The 14332-nt window shown below is 26.1% G+C and overlaps 2 protein-coding genes across 5 annotated transcripts in view; one reads left to right on the top strand and one right to left on the bottom strand.

Annotated features, from left to right (window-relative positions):
- Positions 1-322: 322 nt before the first annotated feature.
- Positions 323-10322, bottom strand: LOC107456900 (zinc finger SWIM domain-containing protein 3). 2 transcript variants are annotated; one of them, XM_016074874.3, is made up of 2 exons: positions 9840-10322; positions 323-3759 (listed from the first exon to the last, which is right to left on the bottom strand). In XM_016074874.3, exons 1-2 carry the CDS (start codon positions 10043-10045, stop codon positions 2193-2195), a joined length of 1773 nt encoding a protein of 590 aa, XP_015930360.1. In that variant the 5' UTR covers positions 10046-10322; the 3' UTR covers positions 323-2192. The 2 variants fall into 2 exon arrangements, with proteins under 2 accessions (XP_015930360.1, XP_042896002.1); XM_043040068.2 differs by lacking the exon at positions 9840-10322 and adding an exon at positions 5437-5606.
- Positions 10323-10590: 268 nt separating this feature from the next.
- Positions 10591-14332, top strand: part of LOC107456901 (GTP-binding protein 8) — a 56424-nt gene continuing 52682 nt past the window's right edge. The window contains exons 1-2 of one of the 3 annotated variants that reach the window (XM_043040069.2): positions 10591-10737; positions 13229-13310. The gene's annotated coding sequence lies outside the window, so the exon portion shown is untranslated. Of the gene's footprint in view, positions 10744-13228; positions 13311-14332 lie in introns of all 3 variants that reach the window. The other 2 variants (XM_016074875.4, XM_016074877.4) reach the window with 2 other exon arrangements.

Raw genomic sequence — 14332 nt, 5'->3', positions numbered from 1 at the left:
ATTTACTAAAATGGATTTCAGCTTCAAAATACAGGGACTTTAATAGCTGCTGTAAACACTGAAATGATGTTAAAAATTATTTGCAATTATAGATTTATATATATCTTTAGAGGACATTACATAAAATATAACTTGTGGAAAATGTAGGAACTTTTGTTTTTTAATGAAGAGTAATTTTAAATAACCTCTCTCTAGCCAGTTTGAATTATTCTCCAATGCATTATTCTTTTCATGAACAATTTACAAAAAAAACAAAAACAACTTGAACTGTTTAAAAACCATGTTGATAATGATAACATTTTAAATTAAACATACTAGCAGGTTTAAAAGCATCAGAATTTATTTCTGAAATTTTCAAATTTATAATTAATATAATGGTAAAGTTCTGAAAGGCTTGAATAAGATCATTGCTTTTCCTATTTTCAAGAAATTAAAGTTCTACAGATTAAAAAAAACAAACTTTGCCTCGATACACTTCAGTGTCATTGAGGTATGTGTCATATTATACAATTGTGAGATTATAAATGGGATTTCCCTATTCTTCAAAAATAAAGGTTTAAAAAGTCAAGCACAATGTGCAGCAAAAATCTTGATTTAACACAAAAACATTGATAAAAAAATTGGAAAAAATCAATTAAATGCGTTGATTGCCAAAATAATCCCTCTATCAAAAATATGTTAATTAACTAAAAAATGAAATCAAAAGCTTTTTTTTCTAATAAAAAAACACTGAAATCTATAAAAATAGCATGAGAAAAATTATTGCTAAGTATATTTTCATCAAACATTTTAAAGAAACCTGTAAGTTGGCATAGTACTATTTAATAGAATATACATGTCACATTATCAAAGTCAATAAAACATAAAAGATGGTAATTTTTTTTAATTAAAAGTAACAACTAAGTGTATCTTTAATTAATCATTTTACATAATATTATATATATACATAATATAATATATATACATAACCTTTCTTTATTAAAAAATGCTTTTGCTCTAGAGAACTTATTTAAAGGCAGTGAAATTAAAAATAAATAAAAAATTACATCATAAATATAAAATTTAATCTCTTGTTTTAGTGAAACTATATCAAAAAGAAACTAACATTTTCAATCATTCAATCAAAAAATCAATACTTAGATTAAGTCTTCATAAAATAATTAAAAAAGATCATTAGAAATATATTTAACATAATAAATTCTAGAAAATAAACACACATTTTGTTACAAGACAATTTCAATACTTAAATATCACAAATAATAAATTTTAGCTTATAATCCAGAATTACATAAAAAATTATGAATTCTGAATGAATTAAAAAAATAATAAAGAATGAAAATCTTACATTATCCTAAACAGAAACTAAGCTTAATTTAAATAAGACATTAATCTCAACAATTAGTACTCAAACCTAACACTGATAATTTGTTTTCAAACAAAAACAATTCTAATGTAGTCATTCAAAATAAAAATTTTATTCTGTCCAGATTCAAAATTCAAAAGTATATGTAATTTGCTTTTCATAATTAACAAAAATATTTTACAGCCCTTTTGTAAGGCATTTAAAAAAATTCCCTTACAGAAATAATAGTTGTCTTTTTGCAAGGAAATAACTACTCAGAGTTACTTGCTCTAACGTTTAATAAAAATGTAAAAATAAACTATAGTAACAAGTTATATAATATTTTTGTAAATACTTAAATATATATTACATACATTTATAATATATAATAAATTCATATCAAATATCATAAAAATTTAATTTATAACAGTAAATGCAATTGTACTTTGTTCCAACTAAACTTCGCAGCATTGTAAAAGACAAGAAATTTAACAGCACGCTTTCAGAAACAGTTCTAGGTTATTTATAAATTTAAAATATCTAAATGTGCATAAAGTTGTAAATGTACATCAAAAGAATTAAAAATTTTATTAATTAAATTTACAAGCTTTTCTGCAATAAATATATTTTTAATTTATAAATATGTAAAATGAAACAAACTTAAAGACAAAACATCATTTAAATTTTTTTTTTGGTTGTGAACTATGTTAAATAGGCACACTACAGATTTTCATAACAATGGCTGAGGATGAAGACTGTACATTTTATAGTGCGGCAAAATTAAAGAGGAACAAAGTATAACAAAAATCTCCACGAAATTTGAAATTTTCTAAAATAAACATTGACTTTACTATAAATTTAATGGTAAAACAGAAAAATCATTATCAGAATCCAAAATATCTTTTAAAGAAATACCATACAATTCCTTCCAATTATCATTCGATGAATCAATGATGGAATTATTTGTGGTTTCTTTTTGTACATCTGTTTTAATACTAACTTTTAAACCATTCTTCCAGGCTCTTAAGATAGTTTGAAACATTAAGATATGATCTCGAGAAACATTTTCAGGACACAATACCAGCAATGGCCACAAATCAGCACTAATTTTAAAGCATCTTTGGAAACTGTCAAAATGAAGTGGTTTTTCAGGATAGGTTTTTTCAAAATTTATTGAAAAAATATTTTGCAGATCACAGTATGTTCTTTGATAAGTTGAAGAAATCCAACGTATTGAGCATATAGATTCAACATACAATGGTAATGAAAGTAATCTTCTTAAGCTGAAAATATGAGAGCATGGCAAAAGGAGCAACTGAAAAAAGCTGCAAGAACATGTATTAATTGTAACAATATCTTCGGATGAACAAATGTATTTACCAGAGCCCAACTTTTTAAGGTTTTTCACTTCTAAAGAAAAATTAATTTGTTCAGAAACAAGTTCAACTGCATAGGCAGTTAACACTTTTAAATATTTATAGGTAATAGCTTGTTGATGGGCTGAAGGTTGAGAAAATATTGCTGTGAAGTTTTTGAATCTTTTCAATCTCATTTTTTCAATGCTAAAACAAAGAGATTTTATGACGCTTTCAACAGAATTGAGAGTGCTAATAACAGGTCTAATAACCTTTCTCATCACATTCAAATAAAAGTTAAAAGATTTCAAAAATATTTTAGAGTACAGTTGATTATTTAATACCCATGAATCTTTTTTCTGATGCCAAGTTTTCCGAAAATAAGTGCTGACAGCAGGTGGCATGGATTTCAGCTGTTTCAGCAACTCTGAATAATTTGATTCATCATATGAAAATATCATTTGTTCAAAAATTTTAACAACTTTATTAATATCTTCGTCGGTCATTTTACAATCAAGATTTAAGAGATCTTTTTTCAATGCTTTCATTGAATGAAAAAACGATATAAAAACTAATTTTTCTGGGAAAAGGCCTTTCAAAATTTCATTATTTCTAGCTTTTTTATCGGACATAATAACTCTTATTTTCCGCCAATTCAAGTTATGTTTCTTGAAAACATCACAAAACCATTCTAAACCAGATTCACATGATTTAAATAAACCAGCAGCAATTATTTCACAATGGCCATTGGAATCTGCACTTAAAATCAGATACAAGTTCAATTCTAAATTTACTATCTCGCAAAGTAAGTCCACACAAATGAATTCTGGATAATATTTGAAAAATTTATTCATGTATTGGTCTTGTAAATAAATATCATCATGTTGTTTACTTACATCAGGCTTAATTTCATATTGGAAATTGTACTTGTCTAATACTTCCACCACTGGCAAAAGATGTGTTGCTTCATTTGTATTAGTTGAAAATTTTGGTTCATCATCTTCAGTGAACTCATCAACTCCATATAAATCATCATACCGCTTTGCAAGATTTTTTGAAATTCTGAAATAAATTAATATATTCTTAAGTAGTAATTATGTTTTCAAAATTTCAACTGTAAAAAAATTTTCAATAAATAAAAACTCTAAACCAGTGAACTGTACACCAAATGCAAAATCAGTTTTAGTTTCTAGAGAGAGAATGAATTACAGTATTTAAATGATTTCTGTGCATTCTGTTCGGAAAAGTTTTAATATCAATGTGGGTCAGGTAAGATATGATTTAAAGTCTAGTTTTAAAACTAAGATTATGTACTACTTACCTTAAATTAAAAAAAAAAAAAAAAAACATAGAATGCATGGAAAACATCTGCATTAATTATAATTCTCAGGAAAAGTAGGAACAATTGTCACCTGATATTTATAGTAAAAATTAAGAAAGATGATAATTAATATAAATGGATGATTAATCTTAAAAAGTTTATAGATTATATTTAAATTTGTTAAGAATAAATAATTTATAGTTAATTTGTCCACGGATCATGATTAGTCATGTGTGTGAACTGATTCCCCAAACTCCCATGCTTATATTTAAATTTAAGAAAATGGCAAAAGAAAAAAAAATAGCAAAATACATTTAGATTTGTGAGAGAATAGCGAGAAAAAATAAGTGTGTCTAACAAAAATAAGATAAAGTAGAAGTGTTAGGAAAAAAAATCATTTTAATCAAAAAAATTAAAAATTATTTTAAATCTACAAAATATTCATTTAGAAAATTATGTAAAATTATTTGTGACTTAGAACAGAGAGGCACATCTATTTCTGGGAAGTGGGCCACAAAAACTACATTATATACACATTCAGGGAGCCAACACTGATATAATGTTGTAATTAAGAAACATGCATAGAACATTTAGATTGGATAAATTGATATAAATGAGTTTCAAATGTATATTGAATCTTTGGCTCTAATACAGATAAAACTCACTGCAAATTTTCAGCCCATTCCATAAATAGAATTTTTATAATGAAATGGTCACATTCTAAATTGGTAAATTAAAACAGTACCTTCATGTCTGAAAAAAAAAATCTTCCACATTCCTTTCATATTTTTTAAATATTTAAGACAGCTCAGGGGACAAGATAGAAGGCTTTGTGAGTCACCCATGGGTCATAAGGTTGTGCACCCCTGCATTAGAACAAGACATAACCTAAATGATAGTCTTATTAGAAATAATTCATGCAACATAAAAGCATACACTTTGCAGAATATTGTATGTAATTAGCATTGGGCCAAGTATATTGTCTAATTCCAAATATTATTTTAGAATTTTAGCAACCAGTTATCACTTAAATTGAAAGGTTTGAGCTTTTGTTATGCACTTGTTCTTCAGAACTTTTATTTTTTGCTATGCTTTCAGCAATCATCATTGAAGCTATTCACAGATTAAAGTCCTTTCCCTTTTCTGCTTACAAATGCTTTTTGCTTCAAGTGTGATAAAAATAAAATTATTTCACTGTCTCAATCCACTTAAAAAAAAACTATTTTTACAATTTATTATTTTCAGTTGTGTTTGGCAGTTTATTAAAGACAAGTGCTGAAATTTTAATTGGCAAAAAAAGGGTGATAAATATTACTTCCAACATGGTAGGCACAAATTCCAGTTTAACTTTAATTCTACCTAGTGGGAAATTAGCAAAATTTTGATTGATGAAACTGTATTTTGAGATAAATTCTTACAGGAGTGAGGAAATTATTAAAATTGGCATTGTCATTCAACGTATAGCTCCAATTGAAATTTGTCAGCTTTTAAACTTCTTTTGGTGATAATATCGCAATGAATTCAGTTTGTAACAATCTTTCAACCACTGAAACTTGATAACAGTATTCTCCAGCTAGTCAGAAAGTAGTTAAAATTTGAATTGCAAGATAATCTTCATAAATACAAAAAGAAAATTAATAAAATCTTAAAATTTATTTTAAAATTTAAAACAGCTAAATTAACAGCGAATCTAATATTTCTAGCAGGAAAATTTTTTGCCAAAATTTAGGATTTTCAAAAAAAAGAAATAAAAGTTTTTCCATTACCAGATAAAATTCATGATTATAAAAATGCAAAGTAACAACCAAAAAAGTAATCGAAAAATGAAATTTTTTAAAAAAAATTTAAATGTAACTAAATATTTATAAACTAAACATTAATGACATAAATAGGAAATTGAAAACTCAAATGAAAACTATAAAGAAATTCATGCTCTGCTCTCTGCCACCTCAAAGCATTCCCCAAATCCAGAAAAATTCAAAATAAAATACTCTGCCCTGAACCACTTCCTCAACTTTGCTTCCTGAGATGTCTGGTAAAGAAGAAAAAGTTAGAAAAGTTAATGACATAAAACAATCATAAATATGGTTAAAAAAAAATGAGAAAATTGTAAAATGACAGGAGAAAAGGAAGAATAATAAAATAGGAAAAAATAAATCTGTCGTAAAGTTAGTAATGCACCTTCAATGACATGCTGCATATCCAGGGGAACATAATTTACTAGGACAATTTCATGGTTACTCATGTTACATGTATTGTCCTGCTACACATAAATTTACTTATGAGTTTTTACTTTAAATTGAACTTTTGTTATGAACAACATAAAATAATGTCTACCTTTTATATTTATGCAAGAAAAACTTAGTAAATTTAGTAATAGTTTAATAGAATAGTGAATTTAAAATATGGTTATTCTTCGTATCTGAAAAGGAGGTGAGGCATTTACAAATTTGTATTAACCATTTTATTTAAACTACAAAATAAAATCTTATTCTAAACTATTTCAAGAACTATATTATATATTATTCTAAACTATTATATTAAGAAAAATTTCTGGTTATTCCTGTTACAAAAAAATTTATTATTTTTATTAAATTCCCTTTAAAAAGATTGGATGATAATGTAAAAAGTACATTATGAGAGAATTTAGTTTATATTGGTGCATTTATTTAATTTCTTTCAGCAAAAAAAGATTTTTAGAATTAATATCAGATTGAAAACTCAATTTTTTTAAATTTCGTCTCTCTTTATGTATAAAGTATTTTGTCCCAAATTTTAGGCTATTTCCAATTTCTGCCTGTATGAATCACTACGTTTACATAGCTGCTAAATTTTAAAAAAGTAAAATTTTTAAATACATTTTCTCAACTATTAAACTGATTTTGTTCAAATTTGAAGAAAAAAATCAACCACTATGTTCTACTTTTTGTGGAATTGCACAGAAGCACAAAACAGTAAATACATAACTGTTTTGGTATTTTGTAGTGCATCAAGAAGTCAATAGTGTTACTTTGGCCACACGCTTCGGGTAGAACATATCAGAGAAATTGAATAATAGAGAAACACTAATTGTTGATTCATGTGAGACTAATCACCAAACTAAGAACTTTGGGAATCCAAGTCTAGCTTTGAAGATCCTCATACAGGGCATTTCTAGTTTAAATAAATAGAAGTCTGTGATGGTTAAAAATTTATTTAAAAGATTCTAATAAGAAAATATTGAACTTTAAATAAAATGCCTGAACTAAATGTAATAAGTCATATTTGTGGATAAAAACAAAAATACAATAATATTCAAATTGACATAAATAATTCTTTAAAATATTATAAATTCTAATTATAATCAATAAATTCTTCAAAATGGCAGCAATACATTACAGTTTGTAAATATCTTCTAAATAAGTCATTTTGTAGATGTTAAAGATAAGTTTATACTTCGTTTCAGTAAAATTGCCCTCAGCTTTCAGCAAACTTTAGTAATGTGTAGTGACCGATATGTCATGTCTGTGGAGGTAACCAACAAAGCCAGCCAGAGCACAGCTAGGGAGCATAAGCGTCCAAGCATAACAAAATTGCAAATAAGTTTCGAGAAAAGTTTTCAGTTTCATAATCATAAAAATTTCATTAAATCATTTAAAAATACAAATTAGTGTCCTTATATATATTTTGAAATATTCCTGCACCGAAAATAAATTAAAACATTTTGCTGTCACTTCCATTATTTTTTAAAATACATATAAACCTTACAAAAACAACTTATCAAGAGGCTTATGTTGTAGATTAAATTAAACCTTCCATAAGAACAAAAAGATTCCTCAAAAACATAAGATAATTTATACTTATTAAGTAAAGAATTAAAAAATTTAAAGCAATTAAAAATAATAATACTTTCAATGGAAAAACGTGCTCAGCAGCAGTGAATCCAAAAGGAATTGAAACAAATGAGACAATGAAAAAAAGAAAAAAATTGGATAAATATGACAACCAAAGCTGACGACTTCAGGAGGGTACCAACTCAGGAACTCATGAAATTTTTATACTTATTGAGGAAAAAATCATTAAAAAATAATAAAACAAAAATCTTTCTAAAAGTTTGAAACCTGTAAAGTCTATTAAGAAATGAAGGGTATTGTCTCTAAATGATCATCTAATATAATTTTCTAAATTATATTTTCTTTTACATAGTTGCAAGGTAAAAATAGTAAAATGTGAAAGATAAAATAAAAATTACTAAATTTTTGCAATTAATGATAAATAAATTTATGAATAACAAGTGCACAATAGTTAAACCATTGAATAAACTCTGAAGGAGTCAAAGTTTACAGGGAAGAAAAAAAAAACTACCAAATATCTTGAGTAATACAAATTTAATAAAAAAAATATATGAGTAAGACATTTTGAAAAATTTTTTTTAATCACACTTAACACAACTTTATGCTTCATTATTCACCTCAGTTTTAGAACAGTTTGTAGGTTGAATTTGGTATTACTGAATATATCTTTTGAAAATATTTCCCATTTATATTTTCAGATTTCATACATATTTCTTGAGATATTTAATCAATTTCACATTTTACGCACACCTAGTAAGTTTACATTATATTTGCAAATGTTTTAAAAATTTTTCAAAATAATAGCAACTCAAGCCTGCACATAGAGTTAATAAAGATATATTTTAAACTTAATTAAATTCAAAAATTAAAATTTATTTTAAGATTCTTTGACTACAAATTAACACTGCTTACAATTGTAGTTATGGAACAAAATTTTGAATAACAGTTCAACTCTTAAGCATGTGCATGAGGAAGCTTTTTTTTTCACCTTTAAGAAATTTATAAATATTCATATGAGTAAGAGAATTATTTTAAGCAGTAGCTTTAAAATAAAATAATTGAAATCAAAATACATACAACATTTAAAAATGTTTGATCAGTTGATATTATATTATATCAAAATTTACTTTAAATAATGATTAAAATAAATTTTAAATGGAACCACTTTAAAGATTTTTATTTTTTAAAAACATTTTTGCCAAATTAAAAAAATTGCTAAATTTTTTTCAATTTATTATTATCTTAATATTCTTATATCATTCCTTCCTATTATAACTATCATTTTCCCTTTTTTACAATCAAAACCTTTCTTAGATAAATTTCTTGAATAAATTTTCTTACAAACTCAAGGCAACAACAATTACTGTTTAATGCAGGATGGAACAAGATATGGAGAGAGATTTTTCTATTGAATTAACACTTTACTATTAACACAAAATATTTGTCAAGAAGTTTTAATAAGCAACTCTGAATATTCTGAGATTGTTTTTAGAAAAAGCCATTGATCCTGTATGTAGGGTTGCATACAGGAATTTTTCCATCCATTGGAATTTAAAACTTTCAAACCCATTGAATTTACTTTACATTCATTAACATTAAAGAATTAAAATAAAACAATTCAAACACCTCAAAGGTAACAAAACCTATAAAACTACAGATTAAAGCTAACTGTTGACATGTCAGGAAAAAAATAATCTTATAAAAACCTCAAGTCTTATAAAAAAAATTCATATAAAGATGAAACATGATAATTTTTTTACAAAACATTATTACTAATAACAAATAAAAACAAAAGTTAACTAAAGTAACTCATAACTACAAAATTAGCTCCTTCATAAAATAATTTTAATTTATCTAAAAAAAGAAATATATAATATGCACTACTTCTTCAAACTCTTATCTCAACACTAATAAAGCTTTTTCTTGCAGTTAATTAGTACTAAAAATAATGAAACACTAAAATTTCATCATAATGTTAACAAAAATACCTATCAAAGCCCTTACGCCCACGCCTCTGAACTTTTTTAGGAACTTTAGTGATCGTCGATTTCGATTTACCGGATGCTTTTTTTTTCAAAGGCTGAAATGTTACATCTTTATCGTCTGCTTCGCTAGATGACAAATTAATTGTAGTTTGCAATGAAGTTTCTAATTCTGTCACAGTCTCCATTAAAGAAAGTGAACTGATAATCATCTACAATAATTACGAATTATGAAGCTTACAAATTACAGCCTGTCATTATTTGAAAAATACAATTATTAATTTCATATTTCTTTTGGAAAACAAAAACAAAATACGCGGATAAAAAACAATGCGAATGCCATTGGTCAGTTACTATTTACGTCATAATTTATGTTTAAAATTAGTAATTGTGTTAGAAAGAAATTATTATTATGCAAAATAAATATAAACCATCAAAAAATAAAACAAAAATAATAAGATTATGTGCGATCAGCAAGTTCAATCCCTGTAGTTGTTTTGAATTTGCCTTTATCGTTTTCTCATGGTGACGCAGAATCGAAATTTTCGACTGGTAATATTATTTTGCTCTCAATTTTCTTTTAAAAAATAAGGAGACATTTGCTTAATTAATAATTAATTGCAGCCTGAAAATCAGCTTAGTGTGCGTTGAAATCGGAATAATCAATTGTTCACAAATATTACATTTAGTTCAGGTGACAGATTAGTAGTAAAATTGAAATTAATCTGTAACTGTGAAAAATTATGTGGATCTAAAACGGGCAGAATTAAATGTTTAGTAACGAGTTAAAGAACAATTATTTTACATCAGTTGTGAGTTTGAATAAGTGAAAAATTGTATATCTAGTAGATATATATTTCAAAATTAATTTGAATTTTTTTATTGAGATACTTGATTGCTCTGAGTAAGCGTAATTATAACAGCTTTTTTCGAATTATGTTCTTATCTGTGTATATTTTTAATGTATTACATTTTAATTTCTCTTCAATAATTTAAAAATGTTAACTGTCCTTTAAGATTAAGTTTATATTTTACCTGAACATTATTATTAGGCCTACGTTTTAGTTACCCGAAATTTAAAATAGATTTTTTAAAATCTTATTAAATAGTTCTGCTTTTAAATGTTTTAAAAACTTATTTTATTGAATTGATCAGAGTCACATATTTTCTATCTTTGCCTTTAACTAAATTAAGTTCTTTTAATGTTTAAATAAATAAGAATAACGTACATTTTATATAATTCAACTGTATTTGCCATGCCAAGATTTCCAATGTGATTACACAAAGAACAAATTTACATGTTAATTAAAAAGGAATTCAACATATGTCTTGTCTTCTCAAAAGATAGTCATCATGGTTTCTTTCAATATATATTTCATTATTTAATTGTAAAAAATTCATTATATGATACAAAGACAACAACAAAGACTCAAAAATGCTCAGATGGAATATGTTTTGAAAAATGTTTGGAAAAACTATCTTAAACTAAAAGTTATTTCTATATTATTGGGATTCTTATCTGGCAATTCTATTACATACATGATGGATCCTTACGAATACTGACCTCGAAAGTAATTCCATATTTTGTTTCTCTAGAGCTGCCAAAGTTTTTGACATTTAAATTTTTACTTATATAAAGGTAGAGCTTAATTTTTTTACCTATGCCCTTTCTGTACTTAACCTATGCATAATAAAGATTTCTGAATGATTGGAAAATTCAGCTGTATATTTCTAAACAATATTATGCTAATTTGAACAAATTGCAACCATTCCATGTTCAAACTGGAAAAAAATGGATTAGGGGTTATATGTAGAATAGAAATCTATTTGTTTTCAAAAACGAAGCTCCAATATTTTGAAAAATGAAAACAAAGTGTTCTTTCATCATTTCTTGCAATGTTATTATGGATTTTAATTTCTTATCAATATTGTTGTATCATAGACAGTTATTAGTAAGTTTTAATCATAAATATATTTCATTTTTTACTTTTAATTCATTTTGTAGCATTTTTATTATTTTTACTTAAATTCATTTATCTATAAATTGTCTAGTTTGTTAAAAAATGGAAGTCAATGATCTCAAACCAAGAAGGTTAATGCCTATTAGATTAATGCTTCAGATGTAGTTTGTTTTTTTGGAGGACAGGGGTAAAATGCACAGAAAAATTAAAAAATTTTCAAACTGATATTGCTGCATTTATAGAATAACTGTTTTCTTAAGCTCTAAGTTTTTGTTTTTCAGTGTAAATTATCTCTCATTAAACTTGAACTTTCGAACTTCAAATAAATTTTTTGTATCACCTTGTTGATTATATCATTTAACTAAAAATAAAAATAATGAGCTGAATTTAGTGATCTTTAAATGAATTGAAACAATTTACCAGAAATAAATTTAATATTTATTTTGTTCCACTTGAGTTTAAAGGAAAAGGGAAGTATATATATTGTTTATTAATTAATATGATACTTTATAATGTTTCAAGATTGTTGTTCAAATGCAATTGCTACAGTTATAATTTTTTTTTAAAAATTTGCATAATTTCTTTTATTTCTGTTTTGTAAAAGTTTTCTTTTCAAGCTTACTTTTAAAGTAATTTCCTCAATTTTAGAGTAATTCAGTCAATCTCATAAATCTCCTAAAGATTTTTTCCCAATGTCCACCTGTAGAATAACCTTTCGTCATACAGGCATCTGAAGGGCAAATTTGTTGGCCGCTCTTTTATCGACACCATATTAGGGGAGCCAATGTTTCTCCCACAGTAAGGAAAAATAGTACAGAGAAGGAAAGAACATCCGTGCTTGCCCGAGATTCGAACCCAGAACCTTTCTGATGCAAGGCCAGTTCCCCTGCCCCTGCACAGGCCGGTTTTGAAAGTTAAAGTCTGTATAAAAGTTTATTGACCTTCATGTAGAACTTAATTTCGCATCAATAATATTAAAAATCATTGGTGGTCTGTTGCCCCAGAACTACTAAAATTGTATTAAGAGAGCAAAAATTTTATGCAGTTGTTTCTGGCATTAACAACTAAGCTTTCATATTCATGTTTCGAAAAGAGAAAACTAGCCTAAACTAATTTATGAGTTTACTTCTCATAAATTACCAAGTAACATTTATGGCCATTATAATATAGGATTACTATTATACTTTTATTACATTTTACATCAATATTAATACTCTACTGCAAGAGTTTATCTTGGTTACTTCATATAAGTAATTACCTGACTTCAGAAAAGCATAGTTACTCTAATTTAATTGCAGTGAAATATTCTGGAAGTAGTAGTTCAGTAGTTGGGAATATTTGTTTTATTTTTTATCACTTTAATTTACTTTTCAAACTGCAATATTGAACAAAAAAAAATTCTTATAATTTTTTTTAAAAATTTGTCTTTTTCAGATCTTTTCTGCATCATATAAACAAAACGTGTGATATTCATTCTGTGATATTCTTAATAGATGAAAATATCATAATATTATTAGTAAGTATGAAGAAGCGTAATATTTTTGTCTACTTTATTTGAATATAGTTTAATTTGAATGATCTCTAATTAAATACTTTTAATATCAATAATATAGCTCCTTTTCCCAACAAAAAACTTAACTTTATTAACCTCAATTGAATAAAGTAACAAAATGATATACTGTTTCAGATAGTAACAAACTGTCTTTGTTGCTGGCTTTATAATGGCAAGTCCTATTACATTTTTACTTTCTAATGGTGTTAAATAATACTGAATATGTTATAAATTATGCCCTGTTGTTATTTCAATCTAGAGTTTTCAATTATCATTTCATACTTTTAGATTCAGTCTATCATTGAAACAAAAGTCAACATGATTTTGTATACAGTAATTTTTGGTAAAAAGGTTACACCGTCGTGCATGCCATACCCGTAAAAAACATTTAAAATTTTCGATTATCATCGCATAGGCCACTCCACCATACACACTGCTCTTTCAATTTTAGTCACTATTGAAGAGAAATCAGGCATTTTAAGCACAAAAAAGAAAGAAAACTGAACAAACTTTGGTAGTGGCGCATCACATTTGAAAGTGAACTTAAAGATTTCCTAATATAAAATGTGTGTGCTGAAAATCCCTCGTAGAACTTTAGAAGCTTTAAAATCTTAGTGTAAAAAGAAAAGTTTAAACTGCTAAAAGGCTACAGTTGAAAGTATAGGAATAGAAGCAAAACACTTTAAGTTGATCATGTGATGCTGGTGACCTCATCAATAAGAATGGCAAGAGCTCTTTTCTCGACTAGCGTTGTTTGCCTATTCATTCACTCCTGAGAACAAATCTCACGAAATGTAGATGGAAGAAAAACATGATATGCTAAACTTGTGGCTTTGATGGCCTTATCAATGAGAACAGCCAGAATTTTTTTTTTTCTTTTCCTCTTGACAAACAGTCTTCATCCACTCCCAAGAACAATCTCTTGCTGATGATAGTTTAAATTTCCATTCGAGTTTTGTGTCTTTTCCTCATTGTCTTTTCTTTTT

This window comes from Parasteatoda tepidariorum, chromosome X1 (genome assembly GCF_043381705.1).
Source record: "Parasteatoda tepidariorum isolate YZ-2023 chromosome X1, CAS_Ptep_4.0, whole genome shotgun sequence".
In the NCBI taxonomy this organism is placed as follows: Eukaryota; Metazoa; Arthropoda; class Arachnida; order Araneae; family Theridiidae; genus Parasteatoda; species Parasteatoda tepidariorum.
This window is presented reverse-complemented; position numbering and strand designations above follow the sequence as displayed.